At 39.4% G+C, this 27,460-nt stretch overlaps 2 protein-coding genes and 1 long non-coding RNA gene across 15 annotated transcripts in view; 1 reads left to right on the top strand and 2 right to left on the bottom strand.

Annotated features, from left to right (window-relative positions):
* Window positions 1-27,460, bottom strand: part of NINJ1 (ninjurin 1) — a 455,488-nt gene that overhangs the window by 106,843 nt on the left and 321,185 nt on the right. The window lies entirely within an intron of this gene.
* WNK2 (WNK lysine deficient protein kinase 2) overlaps window positions 1-27,460 on the top strand; it is a 108,877-nt gene that overhangs the window by 10,085 nt on the left and 71,332 nt on the right. For all 11 annotated transcript variants that reach the window (XR_014561255.1, XR_014561256.1, XM_083726939.1 and 8 more), the window contains 3 exons: window positions 18,246-18,418; window positions 19,376-19,596; window positions 23,964-24,121. Coding sequence is in view for 9 of the 11 variants with exons in the window: in XM_083726939.1 (XP_083583065.1) it covers window positions 18,246-18,418; window positions 19,376-19,596; window positions 23,964-24,121 (552 nt within the window). In the remaining 2 variants the exon portion in view is untranslated. The remainder of the gene's footprint in view (window positions 1-18,245; window positions 18,419-19,375; window positions 19,597-23,963; window positions 24,122-27,460) is intronic.
* Window positions 1-27,460, bottom strand: part of LOC310838995 — a 170,343-nt gene that overhangs the window by 117,076 nt on the left and 25,807 nt on the right. The window lies entirely within an intron of this gene.

Genomic DNA, 27,460 nt, shown 5'->3' with positions numbered 1-27,460 from the left:
CAAACCTTCCATTACTAATGAGAGAGATATCTCAGCATGAGCCCTTTGCAAGCTTGCTTCTATTTGGTCTGCATATGAAATTCTGGTGTTTATGTGAGCATGGAGCTTTGAGAATGTGGGGGTGGAAATGAACTACAGGAATGAGGTCCTTTAAAAATTATGTAATGAAATGAGAGTGCTTGGTTGCAGAAAAATCTATTTATCAAGGACCTGCACTAGAATTTCAGCTATTGATTTCATGATAGATGCCAGGGATAGGTGCATCTACGGTACCTTTCTTGACCCATTCCTGAAGCTTTATGACTGCTTTATTTGCCAGATATTTGTTTTTTTGTTGGGGGAGTGGAAGTAGAAGCACAGTAAATACCTAAAATAACATAGTACACAGTAAGTGCCTAGTCAGGACTGTTTTTCCTATCAGAATTACAAGTACATACAGCCACAGTCATGCTCTTTCCTAAGCACAGCATGCACCCCCTACATAACTGTTAGGAGAAATCTAAAGCTTAAAATGTAAAGCTGTGCAATTGCTCAGGTATATATAATTCCAATTCATCTTTTTAGGAAGTATGAGGATGCAGAAACTCTAATTAGTTTAAAGAAGTATGTTTAATGCTACAACCATGTTTTGGAAAGTGATGAGTATAAGCTTAAAAAGTAGGGTAGTTATGATGTGAACCAGGGGGCCCTACTGTGCAGTAAGCTGAAGCTGATTTCTTTAGGTGGTGGCAGAGCTGGCCCAAGAAAGTTTGCTGCCTGAGGCAAAGAACAAGATGGGGTTTCTCCCCCAATTCTAATACAAAAGTTGACTGGACTGGCAATTGAATCTTACTTCTGTACCAATGAAGTGATGGAGACATACACAGCTCTGTCTTCTAATGGACAGGAATGTCTGGAAGCATTCCCTCCCAGCAGCTGCCACCTGCGGTAGTCACCTCACCTTGTTTAATGGTAGAGCTGGTTGTGGGTGGTAGCAGATGAAGGCAGCAACTGATGTCTGAATGGTGCAGCTATAAAATGTATAGCATAGAGGGTGTCAGTGTGCCATTTGGGTTCTGCTTCAGGCAGCAAAATGTCTTGGTCCAGAACTGTTATGAACCGATATAGCAATGTGTCAGCTGCATGAGCTGTGCTTAAATAAAATGTCACAATCCTGGATGAGTAATGAAAAGCCATTGTTGGGAAGGTAAACAGCCAGAGAGTAATATGAGCTTTAGCCCCATTTGCTGGTCAGTGGTTTTTGCTATAATAGGACATAAAACACTTTTCAAGGATTCTGTACGGCTGTTAAGGACAGAATCTAATATAGCGCGCTCTAGTTTTGGTCTACCTAGAGTGATTATTTTCTGCATCTGTTTGTTTTTTGATGGAAACTCATACATGCTTTGATTAGTTTAGTTAATAGGGTCTTGAAATAATCAAACAATGCTTTTATCGAAGTAAACTAATTCTATAAGAGGTTTAAGCTAATGGTGAGCAGGTATTGGAAACAAGATGGAGGAAGGTCAAAATGTCAACTTTTTCCTAATAGGATTTTCTGAGATGTAATGTTAAATAACTCTTGCACTGACTTAATAGATGCCTTAATTGCAGGGAGTCAAACCACACTTGATCTTAAAACTGAAGCACAACAGCACCTGTAATGGGTTTATAGCTTCAGGAAATCTTATTGGGATGGGCAGACGCTTAGTTGTTGTTTTTTTAACATACTTTTAATTAAAGATTTCTTGGTTTACAAAAGTATGTGCAATGTCTCTTTTTTCAAATTACGTTTTCAATAGATCAGTTTCATTTGTTGAGACATTAGTGTTACATTAGGAAAAAAGGGGGGAAGAGGTGGAGGGGGGCATGGTGAGTGGGACTGGGGTTGGGTGGCGATGCTTCTATTCTACTTAGTGTATGTGTGGGGTTGTATGTCAGCTTCGCTTGTGCAGGTTCTCTTTAATATTCGCATGTGTTGCTTTGGTGGTGAGAGAGATTGGGGTTGGCCTAGGATGTGGTTGTTTGTTTGTGGTTGGCTGTGGTGAACTTTGTTTTCATGTGTGGGGGTAGGTGGGTGTTTTTGTATCAGGTTAGCCACATTGATTCAGATGCTGTTGGCGGATTCTTGTCGTTGTCTTGTTGGGCTGTCTATGTGATAAAGGGGTGTCTTCTTCTATTTGTCCCCTTGTCAGTTTCATTTTATTGGTTAGTTTTTCTAGTAAGGCTGTTTCCCATACTATTTGATACCAATGGCCCATGCTTACTCCTGACAGGTCTCTCCAGTGTCTGGCTATAATGTTTCATGCTCTCTCATCCTGGCGGTCTGATTTGTTTCTGTCTGCATTTTTCAGGCCAATTTTATTTGTTCTTTTGAACTTGTTTGTTATGGTACATTTTATCAAAAGTTATATAAACGTCTTTATGATTCTGCCCATCTTCGAATTGCACTTCACTTCTTGTCAAATCCAAAAACTTAGCCTGTGATTTCTAATTCGCATCATTTCTCTGTTGTTGGCTTCTCATGCTCTTTATCTTTGGAGTGTCCCATTGCCAAAAAACAGGAATTACTGCAGGAGGGGCCAGGAGTCAGTACTGCACTGCCCACCCTCTCAACAGCAGCTTTCCCGTTGTTCCAGGATGGGTGTTGTAGGGTTGCAATGATGCATGAACAAAATCAGTTCAGTACTCCTTCTGGTGCTTTGCTGCAACCCTGACCTTGTTGCCACCCAGCACTGCCCCCCACCCCACCAGGGGCGAAACTAGGCTTTATTTTACTTGGGTCAAAGACAAAGTTTGGCACCACCCATGCACATTTGCACACACACACACACACACACACACACACACACAGGCTGGGAGCCTCAATGGTGCCCCTCTGGAGGCTTCACCTGGAGCAACCCCCCCCCAGCTAGCCCCCCCATAGCTACAGCACCCCCCCTCATTATCCTAATAAGTATCAGCAGGAGGGTAGTAGTGTGGCATCACTCCACCACTGTGGCTGCTCTTGAAAAAAAGAGGAGGAAATGCATCATAAAAAAATCACTGGAATTTAAATACAAATACTGTACTACTCACCATATGGGCAAACTGTCACCTGTGTTCCTGCTTGGTCTGCTGTTGATGTGTAGCTTCAAGGCCCATGCTCACCACTTTTATGATTCATTGTCTTCAAACTGGGCTTGGACTAGAGAAGACTGTCTTCTATAAAGTAGGGCACATGGCCATCCTGCCCATCTCCTGTTGTTACAACATCTCTATAAGGTTGGATTTTCATGTGGTTGGGAGATCAATCAATTGGATGATCAGTCACCCAAAACCCGAGGAGCATTTCCGGATGGCAGGACTTAAGTTAGCAATACAGTCATTACTTCTAAAATGTTTAGAATGCCATCACTAAACACATGTTCTGTTGACGCAACTGTGACTTGTAAATATATGCAACACAGTTTCAGCAATATAACAAAGTGTGGGTATGGTTTTTATAGTGAAATATTGGGGGTTAAAAACCTTAATGACAAGTAGCAGGTGTACAGCATTAAAACATTTGGAAAAAGGGCAGGCAGTCCAATCCTCATCCTCAGGTTTGGTTGCTGCATAATTCTCTCTGTTAGCCTTTCAAACTCGGTGCAATGAGACTAGATCTTTTGATCATCATGAGATGAAGCATGGGCCTTTCTGCTTTGATATAAACATTACTAGTCAGAATAATGTAATTTAAAGTCCTACTGATTTCAATATATAGAATTAAACATTAGTTTAACTAGATATTAACATTTTAAGAAAGAAAGGCATCCTGGGAAAATTTTTACTTCATCTTACGTTAGGAGGAAGGTGGACACTTTTAAAGTTTGGGGCAAAATTGAAATATGCAACATTTGTTACTTTAAGTATAAAATCTAAACTTTATTTTTACTATAAGAACATGACTGGAATATAGTCAACAGCCTATAAAATAGTACAGTTTGTTGTCATTATGAATAAAGTATTAATTTAACTTTTAGAAAAATTAGAGTTGGAAATACCGGTATGCTAGTTTTCGAAACTCTTAAACTGTCACAAATAGCTCTTATTGTCTTCATGCCTATCAGTATTGAGACAAACAGTAATAAAATTTATGCTTCGCTATATCATTTAAACCCAACATCACTTTATTTAGGTTAGGGCAGACTTTGATATGGTGTTGTATTTTAAAAACTTAATGGTCAATGGGGATTATAAAACAGGATGTAAGTTGGGGGATATTACCTAACTATATACTGAATATTGTAATAAGAGGAAAGGCATTGACATGTCACTCATGGCATGTTGCCTCTAAGTATTGATCAGTTGTAATGCAGTTAATATATTTTCTTGTGTAGAGCTCTGATCATGATTGTATGTTATTTCTGCAAATTACGAGAGACCATTGGGACAAAGAAAAAGTATATATGAAAGAAACCAGTGATGTAGTTCAAGCTGAATGTTGCTGGTGCTGTGTGGACTTGTTATAAATATAATCACTAGTGGTATTTAGAAGTCTGCTTAATAGCTATCATGATTCAACTGCTTGATACACATTTAACTAAGGTTAGGTAATGACAGAATCAAAGCACATATTTATACAACAAGCATTAATTTATGTTATTTGGACAAACATAGCGTACAAATTGGCAATTGTACAAGAGCTTATGAGTAGCAAGCTGAGTGAGTATTTCCTTTCATTTTGGTGTTCACTGCAAGTCAGTAAATACTTAATAAAGGGCTTTCAGTCTGTTTAGAACCTTTATTTTCTTTCTCACCATTGACACATTAATAGAGAAACACATTCTCATGAAATGCTTAGGCAGTTTATATGCACAAAATGGAATAATTATTGCTCCCTCTTGCAAATTTTCAGTGGATAAGCCAGTTTATCCCTGTTATTCTTTCTGACCAATGCCTTGAATTGTACTGCCAACATTAAGAGCACACAACCTGGCTTTAACTGGCAAAGTAGTTCCTGCAGCTGACCCTAAACATTAATTTGCCATTTCGATGGAACCCCGGATTGGGTCTTATAGCAATAATAAGGCTTGAATGCTAAATGTAGTATATGGAGCTATTTGTGTACGATGATTGAAGAAACTGACTTGATTTTCAGTATCACATGCTCAGTCTCCAGGCCCTTTATATTCCTGGACAAAAGAAAAAGCTTCCCTTACAAGAAATGGGAAAGTTAAATCACTCTGGTAAGATTTACCTTCTGGTTGACTTGTAGGTTTAATATCCAAAGTCTGTGTAATGTGCAGATGCAAATTGGCTCCAAAGGTTGGCTTCAGCAAGTAGAAAACGGGGGTATTTGAGTGTATGTATATACATGTGTGAGATTCTGAAATAGTGCAATTATTTAGGAACGGATATAGTTGCAGGTATAGAAAAGTAACTTCACATCTTCACATTCCAGAATGTACTGCTACTCTTTTTGTTAAGCAGGTGAAAACTAGTATTTTTACAAGATTAGTTTTCTGTTAAAATTGTCTTCTATGACCATTTTAAGACAGTTTTTTCAATCTAAGGCCTATTGGAGATAAACAGAGTTAATGCAAGCTGAAAATATTACTCAGAAGATGTGTACACATTAAGGAGTATATGTCTTGTTTATTTTTATAAACACTCCTCTTAGTTCAGATGATGAAAATCAATACTCCCATCCTGGTGCTAGCCATCAATTTTAGATCTAGTGGCTACAGTACTAAAATAAAATATACATTTACTCTTATCTGTAATGAAGTATTGACTGGACTAAGGTTATCTGTGTTTATCAGAACTCTTATAAGAATTCTTTCAGAAAGGAATTACAGAATATTGTGAAACTATTTAGGATTAAACATGTCCCTTGTTAGTTTTGTTGTTGCCATGAAGTTAGAGCTGGATAATAATTCAACAGCTGTTACTAAAATGCCTTGTGAATGGCGCTTTAGGCAGTTGTGGGATAAAGATTTAAGTTTCTAAATAAAATGGTAGTATATGTGGGAGGGTGAAATGTCAAAAATAGAATGCAGTTCTTTGTGCTTCTTTTTCTCATTTACAATGTGAACATGCCATAGTTGGCTGCTATTTACATGCAAAAAGAAGTCTAAAGTTTAATATTTACACTAGTTTTATTGTGTCCTATCCCAACACAGAGCTTATGCAGACTAGGGTTTAGTAGAAGGCAGAGTCCATCTATATTGCTCCAAGGTTGTGAAGGGAGTGAGTGCATTTGTACTTCCACTTTTCTCTTTTGCAACTGCCAGGATAGTGGTAGACTAGGATATGGGACCCAAGAGCAGCAGTGAAGGTGGCAGAAGGGCACTGAGCATAGAAGCGCCTCAGAAGAAGAAGAGGATGAGGATGAGGAGTTTGGACTTGATATCCAGCCTTTCACTCCCTTTATGGAGTCTCAAAGCGGCTAACAATCTCCTTTCTTTTCTTCCACCACAACAAACACTCTGTTAGGTGAGTGAGGCTAAGAGACTTCAAAGAAGTGTGATTAGCCCAAGGTCACCCAGCAGCTGCATGTGGAGGAGCGGGGGAAGCGAACCTGGTTCACCAGATTACGAGTTCACCTCTCTTAACCACTACACCATTCTGGCTCCCTTGCAACAAAAACTTTTATTTAGCATTTACACCAACAGTCCAGCAGTTACTTAAACTTTTATTTACCTTACAATATTAAGACATTAAACAGCTACAGTGCAAACAAATGCTATTGGCAACTTGCAAACAAAGAGTTCTGTTGGTTTCCTATAGTTTCCTATAGTTCCATTCCAGCCTGAAACTAACAAGGGGTGTTTGTAGGAGTGAAAGAGAAAGATCAGATTCTGAAGCCAATAAATGACACGCAGCTTCAATGAGGTTTCCTGGGTTTCTGAGTTGGAAGGGATGGCTCTGAGATAGTGAATGAGGAACCTGTGTTAGGTTCAGGAAGACAGCAGAGAAAACTATATGGTGAAGATGCTAATCTGTATCTCCCCAGCCACATTGGATCCTTAAGTCAGAAGATCTCCCTATTGTCTTGCACAGTCCATGTTTATGCACCTACTTTGTGAAGGGGTGTTAATTGTAGTATGAGGGGCCAGGAATCTCAGACACCTACCTGTTTGTGACCAGTTGCGTCCTCACTCTGCCATTCTGTTATACTGTTTCAGGAGTTAATTTTGTCAGTTAGAAGACATTTCAGTAAGTAAACAGTGTATAAATCAATTAATAATAAGAATAATAAAAATCTTACACAGGTGCAGTCCATGTATGTAGGAGGAGCCCAAGTAACAAAGGAAAGCCTCCTTTTCAGTTAATCCACAGTGCCTTTGCTATAATTATTTCACAGTTAGCTGGTTACATACCAGCGTAGGGCCTCCAAACCCTGGAGAGGCCTTTTCATGCATGCCACATCTTTGATTACAATTATACAAAGGCAGTGTGTTTCAGTGTCATTGGGGCCAGCAACTAAAACACTGATTGAAACCGTTTTTGGTCTCAGGACACACTTGAAGCCTTTATAGCCTGCCATGGAGTAGCAAATAGCAAATAGCTCTAATTACAACCTGGCATTGCAATCCTCCAGTGACCCATGTTTGAATCTGTGCCTATACTTTGCAAAATGCAGAGAAAACACAGAAACAGCTTTTTCTTTTTTTCCCTGAGCAAAATAAAAGTGTGTTTTGGAGTGGAGGTTAGCTGCCCAGAATGAAGCAACTGCATAATAGATCCTCGAAGCTACAATTGGCGCATTTTCCCTGAGCTAATATGAGAAACCTAAATCCTTTGTGACTATCTCTTTCTCAAATTCTTTACTGGACACTGAAATGAATGCGTTTTGAGCTTGTTGCCTTTGTACCAAAACACATTATTTACCTGATTCTCTTATTGACACACTCATGTATACAAAGATCCAGCATCCTACTATAACTCATATACAATAATCTGACCCTTAAGCCTTATCTACCCTCATTTTCTTCGTTTCCTCATTGCAGAATCATAGTTGCCTCAAACAGATGGAAACACGTCACCACAGTTTGCCTTAGCCTGCGCATGGTGACACACGCATGTGTGCAGCAAGCTAAAAGGAGAGGAATAGAAGTTTGTCATTACTGCTGTAATGTTTCTGTATACCCAAGGTTGTTGTGGGAAAGGATGTAGTCTGAATACAACTGCTGTTGAACTTTGCTTTTAAGTTCTGGCTCAGAACAGTTCATTCTACTTCATGTTCTTTGCTGAAGGACAGTTCTCCCTGTGGGATTATAAAACAATGGTATGACCCAGTCAAACCATCAGACCATCTAGCTTATTATTGTCTACTCCAGTTAACAGCTGCTTTGTAAGATCTGAAGCCGAAGCTATGCTAGACTTGCAAGAGAATAAAGCTGAAATGCTGTGTCCTTCTGTTTGTGTCCTTACCGAATACAAAAAATTCTATTTTTTTTGTGCATAGATAAGTTTCAACCGATAGTGAAACCCTTTGTGAGTATCTTCATGAACATACCTAAAAAGATAAAGAAAACAAAAGACTGAGTTAAGCATTTGAAAAATCCATTGAAACCAGACATAAGTTCATCTTAAGTTGGGTAGTTAATAAGTCTCTTTAGCTTTACACTAGGTTTTGTATTTCTCTCAGAAGATTGATAAAGAATGTATAATTATTTTGATAATTATTGTATGTATATTAGTTGCCAACATGTTGCATGAGTTGTACTACTTCTTTTAAAAATCTGGCTACCCTAGTTTAAAGTTTTATGTTTTTTGTAGGATTGAGGTCACCAGCCTTCTTCCTTGGTCAAGGTGGTTCCCCTTTAGTTTAACGGTTTCCCCATTAAAAGCCCACAAGAGTCCTAGTCTTCATTTGGGCAAGATTAGATGTCTGTCATGCACCCAATTATTTGGCTAGCACCAGATGATCAGTCAAAGCACAATGTTGTCCTTCAGCTTTGGCAGTGGCCAAACACCAATCCATCTGAGTCCAAATGCCAGCACAATTCTTTGGGAGATGCAAGACACCCACTTCCACTCCATACTATTACAATAGAAACTACCAATGTCAACACAACCTCTATTAAGTGCTCTTAAATTCCATCACCAAATACTTTGAAGTTTACAGTAAGATAAAGCAAACATATAATCTGAACTGGGTTAGCTAATAAGTGGAATGTGTAGTAAATAAAAGGCCCGTTGAAAGTTTGATTTGTGGTGTAGTACAGAAAACATATACTATGAAATGAACATACACAATTTACCTTTTATTTTGAGCATATTTTAAACTGCTCACATTTCTCGTGATGGGATAGAGCTGCCAAATTCCCGATGTGGGACGATTTAAATTATTGGTATCATGCAGTAAGTTTTATGAGACTTTACATACATGGTTTATGTCACAACTTGCAATACTTTTATGTCCAGTAGGCTTTTGTTCAATGAATATCTCTTAAAAACTCATCACCACTTAGCTATATGAGGCTCCTAAGTACTTAGCTCCTATTGCCAAAGCTGATTTTGCTAATGTTAAATATTGATGTCCTTATCATCATCATCATCATCTAAATTTTAAAATATATAATATTGCCTATTAAATTATTTTTCCCTCCTGATACAGTGCAGGCAACCAAACCATCCTCTTAATATAGTTAATAGGCCTTTAAAAACTCTATAGGGAACATAAGGTTATTGTGAAGCTTTTAATTTTGGATCCTGACCAAATGGAGATAATGGTTAATCCTTTTATCTTTTTTTTTCCTGCTGTGGCCAGTGCATAAAAGTAATGATCCACGCCAAACATTAGTAACCTGTAAAATCTAATATAAAATATTCTAAATTAAAACACTGACTCCATAAGTCAAGGTTAATGACTTGTATTAAAAGAAAATACAGCTTTTGTGGGAGGATAGCAAGATATGAAATCACAGTATGCAAGCAGCAATCACAATACTGAACCTGTCAAATAAAGGATTAAAACCTGTCACTTCTTACTGCAGTGTTTTCCTAATCCCTACTGGTAACCTTGCAGAGCAACAGCAAAATATTGTCTTTAGCAGCCAAGTGACTGAAAAACAAAACCCGTTTCCATATGTTGCCTTCCAATTGTCTTTCATTACTGCCAAATGCTTTGGCTGAGTCAAAGTTTCACCTTCATGCAGGGACAAATTCTTGTAGACTGTTCAATCTTAAGACTTCTGAAACTCCTAAGTAGATTGCCTCGATGACTTTAGTCCTGAACCATAATTCAAGGTGCACCCTAAGCTAAGGTTACCAGTCGTCCCTGTTTCCCGGGGACAGTCCCCAGATTTACAAACCAGTCCCTTGACAAAATCCTATCATTCCTAATGAAGTTGAAAAGTGTCCCCAGATTCATTGAAAAAAAAATCTGGTAATCTTACACTAAGCCATTTTCAAAATGAGATCTCCAACTCTTGCAAGGCTTTCCATAGCTGAGCCCTGGACTTTGTTTAAATCATGTAATAATAAATAAAGAACTCTGTGCTTCACATAAGCTGTTGGCCCTCCACCAACAGTCAACTGCAAACACCTTGAACTGGTTACGTATTTTTTCAACATGGCTTCTAGGCAGTTTTGAGCCTCAGAACCTTTTTTTCTTTTTTAGAAATTAAACATAGGAGCATGCATAAAATGAAATTAACTGTTTCTGTGACTTAAATCTACTACCGTACATTTATTATTTAAAAGGTATAATCTGCAAAAAAGGGAAATAGTTTTTAAAAAATCTAGCCATGCACTAACATTTAGCCTTGATTCACGGGCACTTCTCTGGATTTCCATAGTTGTCCAGAATATACAAGTCTTCCCAGTAAGCATCCATAAATGCCAGTTACCCTACCAATAACTTTGATAGTTATTTAATTCTGAATGTTGCATGACCTTCATACTCAAGTCTCAGACCTTATTTCCTGATTTTAAAATCCTCTGGCAAACATTTCCCTCACCCTCTTGCTTTTTGGTCTTACTAACACTTTTTCGCCTTGTGTTTTATATGATTTCTGAGCCTGACTACCCACTTCCTCATGAATTTGATCCTGAACTGTTGTGTTTAACCACAACGTGTGTCTATATAACTTGCATCCTGGGTCTGGTTTTGCATAGCTCTGATTCTTCTTTGTATTTCTTCCTTGCTAGTTTACTGTTCTTCTTAGAATAGTAGCATCTGATCCTGCTTGCTTTTCTTTCTGAAATGTGATAAGATGTGATATCTGTAGGAACGGAAGCCCTCTCTTGCAGAGAGCAGTGATTAAGTGGGTATATAAGATGCGAGACAATCTTAGGTATCCTGGTCCCAAGCCATTTGTACACCAGTATCAGCACCTTGAACTTTGCCTGGTAGCCAGCTGGCAGCCAGTCAAGCCTTTCAGTATAATAGCAATATTCTGCCTCGGTGAGCGTTCCTTTTTGTAGTAGCTGCAACTTCTGGGCTAACCTCAGGGGTGGCCTCACAAGGAGCACATTTCAGCATTGCAGTCTGGAAGTCAACAGTGCATGGATGACAGCAGCCAGGGTATCCCAGCTACATCTGTGCTAAGCCAGGGAGTTTATCCAAACCTCTAATTACAGAGATTGGTCCATTAGAACCCTCAGAATAAGCTGCAGTTTCTTTTAGGATCAATTATGGATCAAATAGTTGAGCTACCCAGGTGTGCAATATTCCTCTTCTTTATTTTAATAAAGCAGGAATGCTGGTTAAACAGCATATTGATTATTTGTTTCAATTAAAGATTAGCATAACAGATCGTGCTATTTTTTGGATTTAGAGACTTCATGTGTACTTCAGTACAAAACTTAGGGGAAACTTGGGTTTCTTTGCATGCTGGTGCCCTGCCCTGTCCCTGTCTGGAGGACCTAGTGGCAAAAAAGCTAAACCCCTAGAGCTAAGAGGCGTGGGAGGGAGGGCATCAACATGTTTGCTGCTGTACCTCTAGCAGCTTGGGGTTCACACAGCCTCGGTTTCTGTGCCCTTTGACATGCAGGATGCCATTCATGCTATAAATCAAGAATCAACCATAACATATATCAAAGGAATTGTAGGCTGGGTCCTTCGCTTGCCCTGTTAATAAGTATGCTTAACAGTGCCTGTACTTTACACCCTATCTTCCTCTGGCTCAGCTCCATCAAAGCCAGCAGTGTTGCCATCTCTTCTTGGTGTGTACGCTTTTCTGAGCTGATCTACCGGTAAATGCTCAGGAAACAATATATGGCAGCTTCCCCTGGAGACTGTACCAGTTCAAAATGGAACTGTAGGAATTGCTCCCAGGTAAAGCAGCAACAACAGCAACATAATCCCATTGCCTGTGGGAAGTTGATATATTGTTTTGTGAAGTTGATAGCTTTGTTGATGATGCATGTAACAATACACGTGCACATTCACACATGAAATCACAGCCTAAAATGACACATGGTTTCAGAAATGTGTAATGTATTCAAAATATGAAAAACAGTGAATCAAGTATCGGGGTGGGGGTGGGAGAAGAGCACGTTGGACACTTTGTGTACAGATTTCAGCCTTATAAGTCCTTCCTGATTTTTCTTCTAAATGCTTTTGATTTCAAAAACATATGTTTGGTAAGATGCCAGTTCAAAATGAAACACTGCAGTATGCTTGCCCGTCAAGATAGGACAAACTTAGACCACCGAACCTTGACGGCGTTTCTTTAACCAAAAATGGGCTTCTGTGCCTCTTGTGTAATCAGAGAATGAGTATGGTTGTCTTTAGCAAATGCATAAATCATTCCCACACTATATTTCTCTGGAGGATAATTTGCTGTCAGCATCAGCTTTAATTGTCTCTTTATCCATGAAGGCAGATGGGAGAGTTAAGCCAAATAAGGGTGTACTGCTATTTGGCTTACTAACTACCAACAATCACATAAGATAGGTGGGGAACATTATGTGGCACTAAAATGTTAAAGTTTAGGTTTCATGTCTCTGTTTCAAGTGCTGGTAGGTACTCATTCTGGCTTTTGGAGAATCATCAGCCACTTGTGCAGGATTCTTTTCCACATCTTGTAAAACCCATGCAAGACCGGTGGAAAGTGCATTATATAAACCTCCATAGCATGGTTCATCAACAGTATGCCTGCTTCAGCTGCTTGTTTTGGGATGTGTCCTGGAACATGCTTTCAGACAGCTGATGCGCTATGCACCTCATCTTGGATTCTAATTAGGGATCCAGTACTTGGTTTTGCCAACACGAGCCACTAACTCAGGGCTCAAATAGCAGTGCAATCCTTTACATGCCTTCTTTAAAATAAGCTACATTGATTTCAGTGGGACTAATTCCCCAGCAAATTGTGTATAAGATTGCACCCTAACTGTGATGTGAGAAATCCGTGATCTGGATTTCATGTGGGACTTTGCCAAACAGAAATGCTAAATTGGGAAAGCACGACTAGCCTAAAGCTTTCAGCTCCTAAAGTTTGCCCAGAGCCCATTAGCAATGTAGGGAGGAAAAAGCACACAAGTACAATAGCAGCTTCTAGGAAGGAACTATTTCAATCAGGGAAATAGCACAAGAGGAAAAGGTTAATAAACTCTGCCCCAGCACTGCTTCCCTGGTCAAAATAGCAGCCTGATGTAGAATTGTGAATGAATACAATTGATGATCAAAGAAACTACCTTAGTAGAAGTATATTTGTTCTGAATAAGGTATCCCCCCACTCCAAAGCAATTTCCAAATGTAATTCCTAGTGTATGTAACACTATAAATTTGTTTGGTAGTTTGGATTATATAATATTGATGAAATGACCTCTGGTCAAGGCCAGCTCTAACACAAGGAAGCTAAGGTAGTTTGTTAATTTATTGTTGTCAGTTTATCTAATATGAAGAACCTCCTTTTATTCATGCACTTTGACAAGAGAACCAGAATAGCTGTTTCCTGGTATACCATCAATCAGTGAATTTCTTCTAGGCAGTACACAAACCACAGTCAACACTTGGAACAGGTAGTGGGGCTATATTATGCGTGACTGTGTATGACACAAGGTGAAGGGCAGGTTCTGTGGCATCTGAAATAGACATATTCCTGCTTGAGTACAATGAGTAAAACATCCCTCCCAGTTGTCCTGCCCTCGCTCATTAAGGGTATATATCCATTTGTTTATCCTCCTTGCATTAGTACACTTTGACATGAAAACAAGAAACCAGTGAATTTCTTCTAGGCAGTATACAAACCACAGTTATGCTTGGAACAGGCAGTAGGAATATAACATGTGTGGCAGGGAATAGAACAAGCTGAAGAGCATGTTCTGTGGGATCTGAAATACACATATTCCCACTTGAGTAAAAAGTTTCTCCCAGATGACCTGCCTTTCCTCTTCCATCGAGGGCATATCCGTTTGTTTTTACTGTGAGTGCAGTATTAATGCACCACCTTAGACTCAAGTTTCTGAAGGGGAAAAGCAAAACAGGACTCCCCCCCCCCCAACTTCTTACTAGAATGGTGGGAGCACATTGGGTGGTGATGGCTCCAGAGTGTATCTTCCTCCCTGAAATCTGGCAGCACCCACGGCTGCAGCTGCCTGAAGGATTTATAAATGGATTTATCTTTATCTTTGTCCATCTGTTCTATCTTAATCAGCTGGTTAGAGTAATTAATGGGCAAATTATTTATCTAATAATATTCTAGATGAAATACTGTGTATTCAAATGGATGACAGAACTGTTAAATTGACTTGAGCAGGTTATTTTTAACCACAACTTATTTCTGTCACAAATGGATTAGAAACGTGAATCTGTTTAGTCTGAACTAAAGGGGAATAAATCAATATATTGGGTGGGTGTGTAGCCGTTTCTATGTTCAGGTCACCTTCAGTAAGGACCCAGTTCTGTATAGTCTATTTTGTTACAGTTACAGACATACCTCACCCTCATAAACTACAGCTGCCTCTCAATCACACATTTTCCATTTCTCTCTGCATCTCAATATCCCCAGGCCATTCCCTTGTTCCCAAACCATATTTTTGCTTAGCATCCTATTGAGCATTTCCCTGGAAATATTCCCAATGTTTCATAAAAGCTTATGTTTTACCACACACAGCTTTTGTGCAGAGCTTTCCATTCCCTGCTCCTTCCCTCAGTAGGTGAGTCACTGAATAAATCACCCAGGTTAGCTGTAGCTGTAGGAGGTTAGCTGTAGCTTGGGGTCCATTCCCCCCCCCAGCACAAAATTTACTGGGCTATGCATTAAAAAATTAAAGCCTCTTAATATCATCTCATTATCTGTAAGTATTTGCTTTATGTGGTGTGCATGGTTTGTGAAAACATAAAGGTTGTCATTTGTGGTGATGTTGGCTTATCCTTTGTGGTTGTTTTGGCTTGCTCTGGGTGAAGCACTCAGCTGAAAACCACAACTAGGTGGAGTTCCTTTGTGTCACATAGAAGCTGAACTTTTAAGCCTCTTACAGAGGACTTTGGCTTGCTTTCAGTGTCATGTTCACCCTTGGGGTGTTTATACAATCTGAATATGAACTTCGGCAAGGGCATTAGGCCAGAAGTGATCTATAAATACTCTTTGTATGACGGGGACATCATAGTCTGAAACAGCATTTTATTTATACACACACACCCCGCACTTCTCAAATGGGCTTTTGTGGTTCTCAGAATGTTCCTATCCTTTATGAGCTGACATTGTGTTTATCATTTGTAAATTCACAGTTAAATACCCTAGCTGTATTATACAATCACACACACAAGATCAAGGTGCATTCTGTTCTACTAGCCTTGATGTATTATTCATTATTTTATGATTATAACTTTGAAATAGCATTATAACTTACTGGGCATTTCAGTATATCCTGCCACAATTGTTTTGCCAGTCATACACTGACTTTTCAGATAAATCAGTGGTAAAAGGTATGGTTTTAAGTATATTGAATGCCTTTCTTATTGTTCATCATCAGAGTGTTGCTTACTTCCACCATATCTTTCCTTTTCATGCATGGAATTGCTCCAGCTTCTTCTTTTTTAAAGTGGGGAAGTGACTTAATCAACTTGGCTTAAATTGGGAAGAGAGAAGGGCAGGAGGGTTTTGCCATCCTTTCTGGCTTGCATGGGATTTCATTTCATTGTCAGAATCTTTTGTTATGTAGAAAAGAAGCTGTGAGGGTGCCTTGTTACTGATGGTGGATCACTGTGGTTGATGACATCCTGTCAGGAGTAATGGTGCTGCGAGCGCCAACTGCATCAATCTAGCCTTGACTCATTACAACAGAAATGCCCCCCAAGATGCAAACAGCTGCCCTGATTGAATAGATTGCTACTGTTGCTCCAGGCAACCCTGGATCAAATCACTCTTCTAATTCTGCTTGATGAAAGCTACAGAAAACCAAGCACTGCACAGCAACAGCAGCACCACATTTTGGACCATCACTTAGGGAGAGTGGAAGCACTGTGTTACTGTGTTGCCTTTGAGAAATGTTTCAAAGAAACCTTTAGATTATGTACTGATAGCACACTTTGATCAATGTGAAGAATCTTTAGGTCAAGGATAGAGGAATGTAGCCCTCCAGATGTTATTGGACTACAACTCACATGATCCCTGAACACGCTGGCTAGGGCTGATAGGAGTTGGAGTCCAGTAACACCTGGAGGGTCACAGATTTTCTACCCCTGTGTTGGTTAATAAATACTTTGCACTTACAGGTGATAGAAGGTGCTCTGAAATCGGCACCCCAGTCTTAAATTTAAGGCAATGAAAATTCACCATGTAGATATTTTTGTATCTTGGCATTCTAAAGAAAGTAAAATATATTGGTGCTAAGATAATAAGGGCTATCTTTTTAGTGTTTCTTATTCATCTGTCAAATTACTTTAAATATCTTTTGAACAACCATATCTCTTAACAGGATTTTTTAAAATTGAAGGTGGCATACTGAGGTATTGCTGCACTGAATGAATAGATAATGTGGGTAGGTGGTAATTGTGCTTGTAATATAGTGAGCTATACTTCTTTGAGTTAAATGGCCCACCCATGTAGGTTCTGCTAAATACTTTTCAAACAAAAGTCCATCTTTATTCTGCCCAGTACTTATTAATTGGGTAAAGGGCTATTTTGAGGTATCTTTCTAGTTGTTTTTTTTTAAAGATAAAGCTCCTCTTTAATCCAGGATTTTGGTGTAAGATCATTTCTGTAATGAGAATTGAGCTTCTGGGTCAAACAGCCTTCACACTTGATTCAAACTTGACTGAAACCTATTTAACAGCGCCCATATTTGATGGATAAAAGAACCATTAGTAAACACTAGAAGACTGTAGCCAAATAATTGATAGGTTAGAACAAATTACCTTAAATTCTGCTTTCACCAAGCCACGACTGTACTACTTTTTGGGCTGCTGTTTCCCCCTTAGAGTTGATCAGGGGGTCAGCAAACATTTTCAGCAGGGGGCCGGGGCACTGTCCCTCAGACCTTGCGGGAGGCTGGACTACATTTTTTCTTTGGGGGGGGGGGCGATTCCTATGCCCCACAAATAACCCAGAGATGCATTTTAAATAAAAGGACACATTCTACTCATGTAAAAACACGCTGATTTCCAGACCGTCCATGGGCCAAATTTAGAAGGTAATTGGGCCGGATCCAGCTCCTGGGCCTTAGTTTGCCTACCCATGGGGATGATGGTCATATGCTGCAATATTGGGGAAAACCACAGTTGTTAATGCCTGAACACGGTCATAGAGAAAAATGGCCTGGAATGAGAGTTCTTTGAAGCTAGAATCATACAGCGAGTATCACTTCTGCTAATCATACATTATTATGTTGGTTAGAAACTGTAATATGTTAAGATAATCATATGCTTGCTTCATTATACCCCTTTGCCTTTGAATTTAATTAAATGAAGGCATGCTATTCCAGTTACGGCGAAATTAGGATAAAAATCCTTTTGATAAAGCTTTTGATTCATATTATTCAGGTCTCTGCTCTTATGTTAAACCAGAAAGATTTGTAATCATGGTTGAACTTTATAGAGATATTTGCAGTAGCTCCTATTTAACTGATAGTGAGGATAATGGCTTAGGTTCAAAGATCTTACTGTGTAGGTACCTCAGCTTCACATGTGCTGCTGTTGATTTTTCTTCCCACCTGTGTCTTTTTTTAAAATCCAACTCCAGAGTTTCAAGCAGGTGCTCCAGAGCAGCTTTTCTAGAGGCATGGGTAAAATCCTGTGAGCAGAAATGTGTGTTGTTGTTTTTTTTGCTAGCACCGTAGGATCCTTAGAGCCAAGCCAGTTTTCTTAAGCCAGCTACTAATAAGCAATTTCTTCCGAAACACAGGACCGAAAGCTGACGAAAGTGGAACGGCAGAGATTTAAAGAGGAAGCAGAGATGTTGAAAGGTCTTCAGCATCCGAACATTGTTAGGTTTTATGACTTTTGGGAATCGTGTTTAAAAGGAAAGAGATGTATTGTGCTGGTTACAGAACTGATGACATCTGGAACCCTGAAAACGTAAGCATTGGACAAATCGAGCAATGCATAGTTTACCAAATGAGGTATTTGGGCAAATCACTCGCTTCATTTGAAAATATTCCATTATCATGAATTGAAGGTATCTTTCCTTCTAATAGCTTATCTGTCTTTCATCTTAACTGAGCTGAAGGCAGAGTTTCACTGCCTTTCTGTCCTAGTCTGTGTTGTTATGTAACCAGTAGCTGTTCTGCCCTTATTTCCTCTTCCCCTCTGTTTTACACATGAAAGATGAATGTAGAGATTCAGAGCGTCAACACAATTTATTATTAAGCCACAATAAACCAATCCTCTGCTGATGAGAGAGGAGGAAAAGAAGCATTTGGCTCATTGAAACCAAACTGTTAATTTTGTTTTGTTAATATGAATCATGCTAATTAATGGTTTATGGTGCTGATGATCATGTTCAGCTTGATGATGGCATCAGAAGAATAAATGTTCCGCTGCTCATGAGAATACGCTGTATATTCCTCCCCCACCCCCTGGTATATGAACATATGAACACATCACTCAATATTTCAAGGCCACAGCACTACTTCTTAGTTACTTAGATTTGAGTTCATAGATGTCAGTAAATTTATAGCAGGGACTTCTGCCACATATTAGCACCAAATCTAGTTTTGCAAGCACTTTCCAGCAAAGCTACTCCCCCTCCCCTGAGCCAGCAGAATGCAGGTATTCATACATCAGTTTCAAATTATACATGATCCCTCATATCATTAGAATGTATGGTCTTTAATGTTTTAGGCTCTGATTGGACTGAGTTAATATTGATCATCTATGGTAAGACCTCCATCTAGTATCTAAAATAGACACAGATATTACCTTTTACCAAATGCAGTTATCTAAAATACATATTAATGTAACATCACTGTTGTGCGGTCTTAAATTCTCAATGTAGCATTGATTTTTGTTCTGTCTGATATGTTTTTATTCCAGTTATTTGAAGAGATTTAAAGTGATGAAACCAAAAGTCCTTCGTAGCTGGTGCCGGCAAATCCTGAAGGGTCTCCATTTTCTGCACACTAGAACTCCACCAATCATTCACAGAGACTTAAAATGTGACAATATTTTTATAACTGGACCAACTGGATCTGTGAAAATAGGAGATTTAGGTCTGGCAACTCTCAAAAGAGCTTCATTTGCCAAAAGTGTAATAGGTAAGACATTTTTCCTTAGCAATTGTCTCCTCCAGTCTTATAAGCAAGGTATTTCCATCTACAAATCTGTAAATAATTATAACATGGATAAGTGATAACAGACCCTCAAAAAACAAACAAATCACTTTTTATAATTTTGGTGGAAACTACGTTGAAGTGCCTTACAACTGCTATAAAATTATCTTCCTATGGCAGCTTCTTCAATGGTAGGTTTTCCTAACTCATAATTTTTCATCCTGTTGGATTTCCTAAAAAACCCCCAAATAATTTTCTTTATTATAGAAGAAGCTCAGACTTTGTGTGGGCTTCACTTAGCCATCATCTTGTTAAAATTATGGTTTTGTTTTTTTACCATAATTGCTTTACGCTGCAAACCTAGACATGCCTACTCAGTCGTCAGCTGCACAGAATGAGACTTACTAACAGCCAAGTGAGTAAAGGATTTTAGTCTTAATGTAATCATAACCAAATCAAAGTGCATCTTCTGTGCAATTTAGCTCAATGATGGGACAATCTTGCCTTTTCTCAGCCTAGCATTTGAAGTAAGATTTTGGTTCTTTGAGCTCTTCAAAGAGCTAACTAATGTCCCCTTAATAGTTTGATTCAGTATATGGTATCATCACATTACTTCGTCTTTTTTACTGGAGCCAGCATACCAGTAATAATTATACTCGGGGGCGTCTGATTCAAGTGACTCAGGAACTCAGTGCCAAGGGAGGCTTGGCTAGCTTCATCTCTGATGACTGTATATTGGCAGGATTAAAAATAATTTTTATTTTTTTTAAAATAGGGACTTCAGCGCTCAAGATAATCTATAATTTATTGTAATCTATTTTAGCTGGCTATTTTATTTTAACTGTTATATTGATGTTTTATCTGCTTTGTTTGCTTGTTTATTTATTTCATTTATGAATCACTTTCCATGAGTTATCCCAAAGCAACTTACTATATACAGTGGTACCTCTTGTTACGAACTTAATTCGTTCCAGAGGTCCGTTTTTAAGCTGCAACTGTTCTTAACTAGAGGCGTGTTTTCGCTAATGGGGCCTCTTGCTGCCTCTGCGCCGCCGGCACATGATTTCCGTTCTCATCCTGGGGCAAAGTTCTCAACTCGAGGTAACTCTTCCAGGTTAGCGGGGTTTGTAACCTGAAGCATTTGTAACCTGAGGCATTTGTAACTTGAGGTACCACTGTAATGATATAGATAAAACAGTTGGTATATTAGAAAAGGATAGACGAATTGCATATATACCATATTTTTCGCTCTATAGGACACACCTTGTTTTAGAAGGGGAGAACAAAAAAAAAAAATAAATCTCCCCCTCTCTGCGCAGCACCCCTTCAGCGAAGCGGCAGGAGAAACGGAGCCCCTTCCATTTCTCCTCCCGCTTAGCTGAAGGGGCGCTGTGCCTTAGCTGAAGGGTCACCTACCCTTCAGTGGGAGCTCCCGCCGTGCTCCGGAGACTCCGGGTTCCTTTCGCTGAAGCCAGAGAGTCTTGCAACCAGAAGCCTCCGGAGCACCGTGGGAGCACCCCCACTGTGCTTTGGAGGATTCACGCTGATATCGCTGAAGCCAAGGAGCCTGCATTCGCTCCATAAGACGCACACACATTTCCCCTTAATTTTTGGAGGGGAAAATGTGCATCTTCTAGAGTGAAAAATACGGTGTGTGTGTGTGTGTGTGTGTGTGTGTGTATATAATCAAATATTATCTATTTGAAATATGTACACACAGACACGCACACGCGCGCACACACACACACACACACAAATTTCAAATAGTTTTTCATTATAAGAAAAACAAACACAGTTTAAGACACTAACACATACATAAACAATTCCATGACAGTTACCAATTGGGACAAAGATTTTAGGAGGCTTGTTGAAAGTGGAATGCCTTTCACAGGTGCTGAATTGACAATGGAGAACACACCCGTTCAATATGCATTGGGAAGGAATTGCAAAGGACAAGTAATGCCACACTGAAGGCCTGATCCTGACATCATTTGTCATGAACCTCCTGATATGATGGCATCTGCAGGAGATTCTCTTCTGTGGAAAGCAGGAATCTGTTGGCTATGCAGCAGGGTGAGGGAATCTTTTAGATCTCCTGGTCCCAAGCTGTATAAGGTTGTGTATACCAAAACCAGCACCTTGATCCTAGCCGTGGCATACTGGCAGCTACGTTTTTATGGTTTTTTACTTTGCATTTCATTTTGTGAGGTTGCTGGAACTGGTCAGGATGAGTCCATTAGATTCAAAAATGCCCAGATTTGTGATGAGCCTGGTTTTTTAAACAATGTAGTTTGTGCCCAGTGGAGGGCATGGCCAATAGTGGTAGGCAGAGCCAAGGTTAGCAATAGGTGAAACTAATGGTATTTGCTGCTGTTCCCAAAACCCATTTAATAGAAGGCAAAGTGGTGAGATTTGGAAACGAGCAACTTTCCCAAGAAACTGAGTACGGTCCACAACAACATATATAGCAAAGTCATAAACTTCACTGATCAGCATCTGGGATTGAGCTGATCCTGAAAGAGGAAGACACAGACATGCAGTTGTCAGTCAGGGGTGTTCTACATCAGGACAGGCAGTAGGGTAATAGGTATAGTGTCCCTTATGGCTCTAGCTTCATGCTAAGAATGCCTTCACCAGGTGCATAGCAGCCAGCCACAGGGCATGCAACATGGAGATCTGTGGGATTGTTCTGCTCCACGACTACTCCTCTGAGGAGTCTAAGGAACCCCCAGGTTCCAGGTCTGGGCAGGGCTGAAATCTGATAGGACATTGCAGTGGAGCTCTGTTTGTGTGTGGTAGCAGATTGTTCTCCTGAGGCCACTATTTATCCTTGGAATGGTACATCTCCCCAGGACATGAAGCAGGGTCTGTAGGGATTCACATAGAGATTTCTCCCTCTCTCTCTCTCGTCTCTTTCTCTGCCTGGACAGCCTCTCTTCAAAGCCACCCCTTCTCTATCTCTGTAGGTTGGGTTGGGTTGATGTCAGAGCACAGAAGGAAATCTGCAGTTTTACAGTACTTCCTGGTTCTGTGATTATAAGTGCCAGTGGTGAGCATCTTGGCAACAAGAACAACGAGGCAGCTGATGATGCTAGATCTTGTCGCAGCTTTCTCCCCTTGTCATAGGGCAAGTAAGGTATTGAGAGCACTCTGCCAGCATGAGGCAAATTGGCAGAGAAATGCTCCGGCCTCACCACCAAAAGTCTGAACAAGCAGTCCAGTATGTAAAGAGAAGGTGCTGAGGAGCTTTAATCTGTGGAGCCCAGTTTTGGCAGCAAGCAATGAATGGTGTCAGGACCTGGAGAGGTTTCCTAAGGATATGCTGCTATACACACTTATCTGGAAGTTAGTCCCATTGAGATCAATATTTGAGTAGACAAACACAGTGTCCCACTGTTGATTTATGGAATAATGCTATGTGTTTTATTCTCCGTAGCATTCCTTGGATAAAGTCTTCTTTATTTAAACCAATTTCACATTACTAAATTCATAACATTTCTCTCCTCTTTCCTAGGGATGTACAGAAAAAGAATTGATGCATAAACATATTTGAAAAGACATTTTATGGGCATGCACACATGTTCTTCTGTTGTTCTGCACAGCCGCTTTCGTTTACTGCATCATTAACCAAACGTTCTACTCACCCAGATCTTTTTATGTTCTAGTTATACTATACAGCATGTTTTTACAATATGCCTAATTGCTTTGTGTTACAATGTTCTGGACATTTCCTTATGGGTATCCCACTATTGTTGGTGAGCTGCATGCCTCCAGGGAAGAAGAGATTGTTCTGTTTGTTACCTGTTTGACAAGACTGTTCTGATATAACATATTTTAATTACCAAGCCCCTGTTAACTCTCTGAATGGATTTTGTTCTATACTGATGTGATTTCTGTTCTACTATTATTATTATTACCTAAATGAAAATTATGCAAGGCTTGTAAATCACCTATTTATAAAAGTTGTCATCCTCAAGTTTTGAAATGGTAATTAAGCTATTTATTCAGGCTTTCACATGGGCTCAGAATTCTGTCAGTAGAATATAGCTTCTGTAGTGATCCTTGGTTTCACATTAGATGGATGTAGGAAGTGCTCCTTCGTAGTGTCAGAACACAGTGGCATAACTATTATATAAAGTATAGTGTTAAATAATGTATCATGGTTGCTATCACACAGCCAATGTGATGCATTAGCTATCACTATCACGATAAAACTGAACATTAAAGTCATTCAAACACATTGACATCCCAAACAGCAAACTCTCAATAGCTCTGGGTTTGATCAATTCACTTATTTCTAAATGCACAAAGAGACGAGTGTTCTAAGTCAAATGCTTTTTCTTTATGTTCAGGTACTCCAGAATTTATGGCTCCAGAGATGTATGAAGAACACTATGATGAATCCGTGGATGTATATGCTTTTGGAATGTGTATGTTGGAAATGGCTACCTCAGAATATCCATATTCAGAATGCCAGAATGCTGCTCAAATTTACAGGAAAGTAACCTGTGTAAGTGACTTCATAATATGGGCATTTCCTCTCTTAACCTGTGGTGTATTTTTTTATTGTTAAGTCACATTTTTGTATAATTAAGAAGACAATACTCAAATAAAAAGTGATCAAATAAAAGTGATCATATGTCCTGTTAGTGCTGAAGTTTTCAGTGTCTTCTTCATGTTTCCATATTTATTGACATGTAAAGTAAAATATATATTTTCCCCTTCATGGAACAGCATCTTATTCAGAAAAGGCCCTTGGGAAACAGATTAAGTAGTCCTTAATTCTCCATAACTTCCCTGATCAAATCTACAGCCCTTGGCAACTGCTTTCCTTCCTTCCTTCCTTCCTTCCTTCCTTCCTTCCTTCCTTCCTTCCTTCCTTTGGTATTTAGTCTGAGCTTCTGTCTGTAACATGATGCTAATAATAGTTGCCTACCTTACTGAGCTGTTGTGATGATTATTGAGTCAAAGTAATGTGAAATGCTAATTATTTTAGGTCTTAGGAAAACAGAACAATGTAGATTCCAGTCATAATTATTAGTGCTTCTCTTTCATGTGACAAAATCTTTGCCTAGTTGGGTACATTTTGTCAACATAATTTAGTTACTATTATGCCAGATTCTTGTTAATGCCCTTTGTGAATAGCCTAGAATGGATCTCTTTCATAAAGTGATTAAATCTCCGTGATACAAAGTATGCTTTCAAAGCTTGAAATAACTGTCCTAAGTCTGTCCACAGTGGAAAATGCAATGCTCCAAACTCTGAATGTAGAATTAAATGTTCTTTGGATGAAGAAATGTAGATGTTGGATAAAGATAGCCTGCCTAGAAAAAAGACATGTGACATGATATGCATCGCTCTTTGTGTGGATACATGCCTTGCTTGCATATAGGATTATAGGCACAATGCACAAGGCGACAGCTTATTATTCCCACTAATCATGTTGTAGAGGCACAGTTGCCATTTTCACAAGGAACCACTGTTTTATAGGCATGTATTAGGCCCCTAAAATGCACACACTTAAAATGTGTAGACAACATTTATCTGAACCCAAATGCTATCAACAATGATAGAGAATGGCTATGAAATTTAATGGGCAAGCCAATATATGTATGTGAATTAGGCTCGTGGCCAGTTAAAAATCTTAGCTGCTTAATTTCATGCCTTTTAACTGATTGATTGATTAAATTTAAATAAATTAGCAAGTCGCATAAAGCTCAAGATAGGTGCTTTATAGTGGAGAAATTATTACATTTACTCATTAAACTTACACTTGCTCATTGTTAGTAGGAAACTAAGGGTTGGCATCAATGTTAGCCATACTTGGAGTAGCCCTACTGAAATTAATTGGCATGCCTAACTTAATTTATTAATTTTAATGGGTCTACTGACTAGCAATGGATACAACCCCATTTTTATTCTTCAGAACCTCTTTAAGTAAAACATAGGGATCAAAACCACTTCCAAAAAGCATGACCTTAACTTTCATCCTTGCTGATTAGAATTGCTTCCCCTCACCTCCACTGAAGGTCTAGTTGACCATACTACCAGTTAAATTGATTGGTAAATTCATCCCTGTTTGAAATTCCAATACCTCAAAAGATAATGAGCTGCTGATATCCATGAAGCACTGGATGAAGCACTTACAACAGTATCCTTTCCCCTCCAGTCACAAGTCATCTTGTGATATTGGATGACTAAACTGATCAACAGACAAATGGTTTAAAATGCTAAGATGGTAGAAACAAGTTGCTGTTTCCTAAAACCAACAATGCCGTCTAAACCCCCCTTTAAATCCATATCAACAAAAAGAAAAGAACTCACACTGAAACTCACCTACAGGTGGTACCTAACACCAAGGAAACTAGCGCTAATACACCCAGGAACCTCACCAAAATGCTGGAGAGGGTGCACCTCCTCAGGCACATACCTCCACATGTGGTGGGAGTGTCCCAAAATTCAACTATTCTGGACAACAGCCATACAAGAAATATGTAAAATAACTAAGCAAGTAATAGACATCACCCCAGAATTGGCCCTACTAAACATCTTCCAAGACAACAATGCCCATTTACACCACAAAGAACTCATAACCCACCTGCTCTCAGCAGCCAGAAACATCATAACCAGACACTGGAGAGACCTGTCAGGAGTAAGCATGGACCAATGGTACCAAATAGTATGGGAAACAGCCCTACTAGAAAAATTAACTAATAAACTGAAACTGACACGGGGACAAACAGAAGAAGACGCCTTCACCCCGGTATGGCTCCCCTTTATCACATACACAGCCCAACAGGACAATGACAATAATCCACCAACAGCATACAAATCAATATGGCTAACCTGATCCAAAACACCCACCCACCTCACTCACACACGAAAACAAAGATCACCACAGCCAATCACAAGCAAACAATCACACCCTAAGCCAACCCCAAGCTCTCTCACCACCAAAGGAACACAAGTGAACAACACAAGCAACGCTGACACCAAACTCTACATACATTAAACATAATAAAAACACCGCCACCCGACCCCACCCCCATCCATCCTCCCTCTCCCCACCCCCCCTTTCTTTTTTCTTTCTGTTTTCTTCTCCCCCTAATGCCTCAACAAATGAAACGGATTTGTAAAAACGTTACATGGAAGAAGAAGAAAAAAACAAAAAACAAAAAACGAGGCACTACACTTCTGTAAAACAAGAAAATCCTTAATAAAAAATATTTTAAAAAAAATCAACAATGCCCACTCTTCAGGCCATAAAACATCTCTGTGGCCTGCCATACTGCTATTTTTGAAACAATTGATTGCTCTCTAGAGTTGTGTTTTATGGCAGGTTGAGCAGAACTGTCCATTAGTCTGCCAGTTTTGTCTAGAATTTTAACCCCACTCGCCAATACTCTCCCTTCATGTCACCATATTGAAATTGTGTCTTATATGATACATGAAACATTTAGTCTTCTGTTCTAGGATTAAGGAGGATTCCATATCCCTCATATATTTTTGATCCAGTTCTTTAAAAGATGACTAAGGCTTCAATGGGGTGGGGGATGAATAAAGCGTTAGCAGGGGTGAAGTGTTCAAAAGTATAATGAAGAACTGCTTTCCTTTTAATAGCATAAGGAAAGTTTAACATAAGATGGTTGTCACACAAAGCGCTGACTCTTTCAGCCAAGGAGCCTCTTTCTCATGTACAACAGCCACGCTGTTGGTTTCTGTGCCTCAGCCAAGCTTTCTGTTGAAACAGTTTGTAGTGGAGCAGTTCTCGCACAGAGGTGGCAACAAACCTGTATGAGGATTTGCTAAAATGAATATCATGCTGTGTGGAGCAGCCCTCTCTGTTTAT

Source organism: Podarcis gaigeae (genome assembly GCF_964106915.1).
Source record: "Podarcis gaigeae genome assembly, chromosome: 2".
NCBI classification, from domain to species: Eukaryota; Metazoa; Chordata; class Lepidosauria; order Squamata; family Lacertidae; genus Podarcis; species Podarcis gaigeae.
The sequence above is the reverse complement of the archived record's forward strand: the minus strand, read 5'-3'. Positions and strand labels throughout refer to the sequence as shown.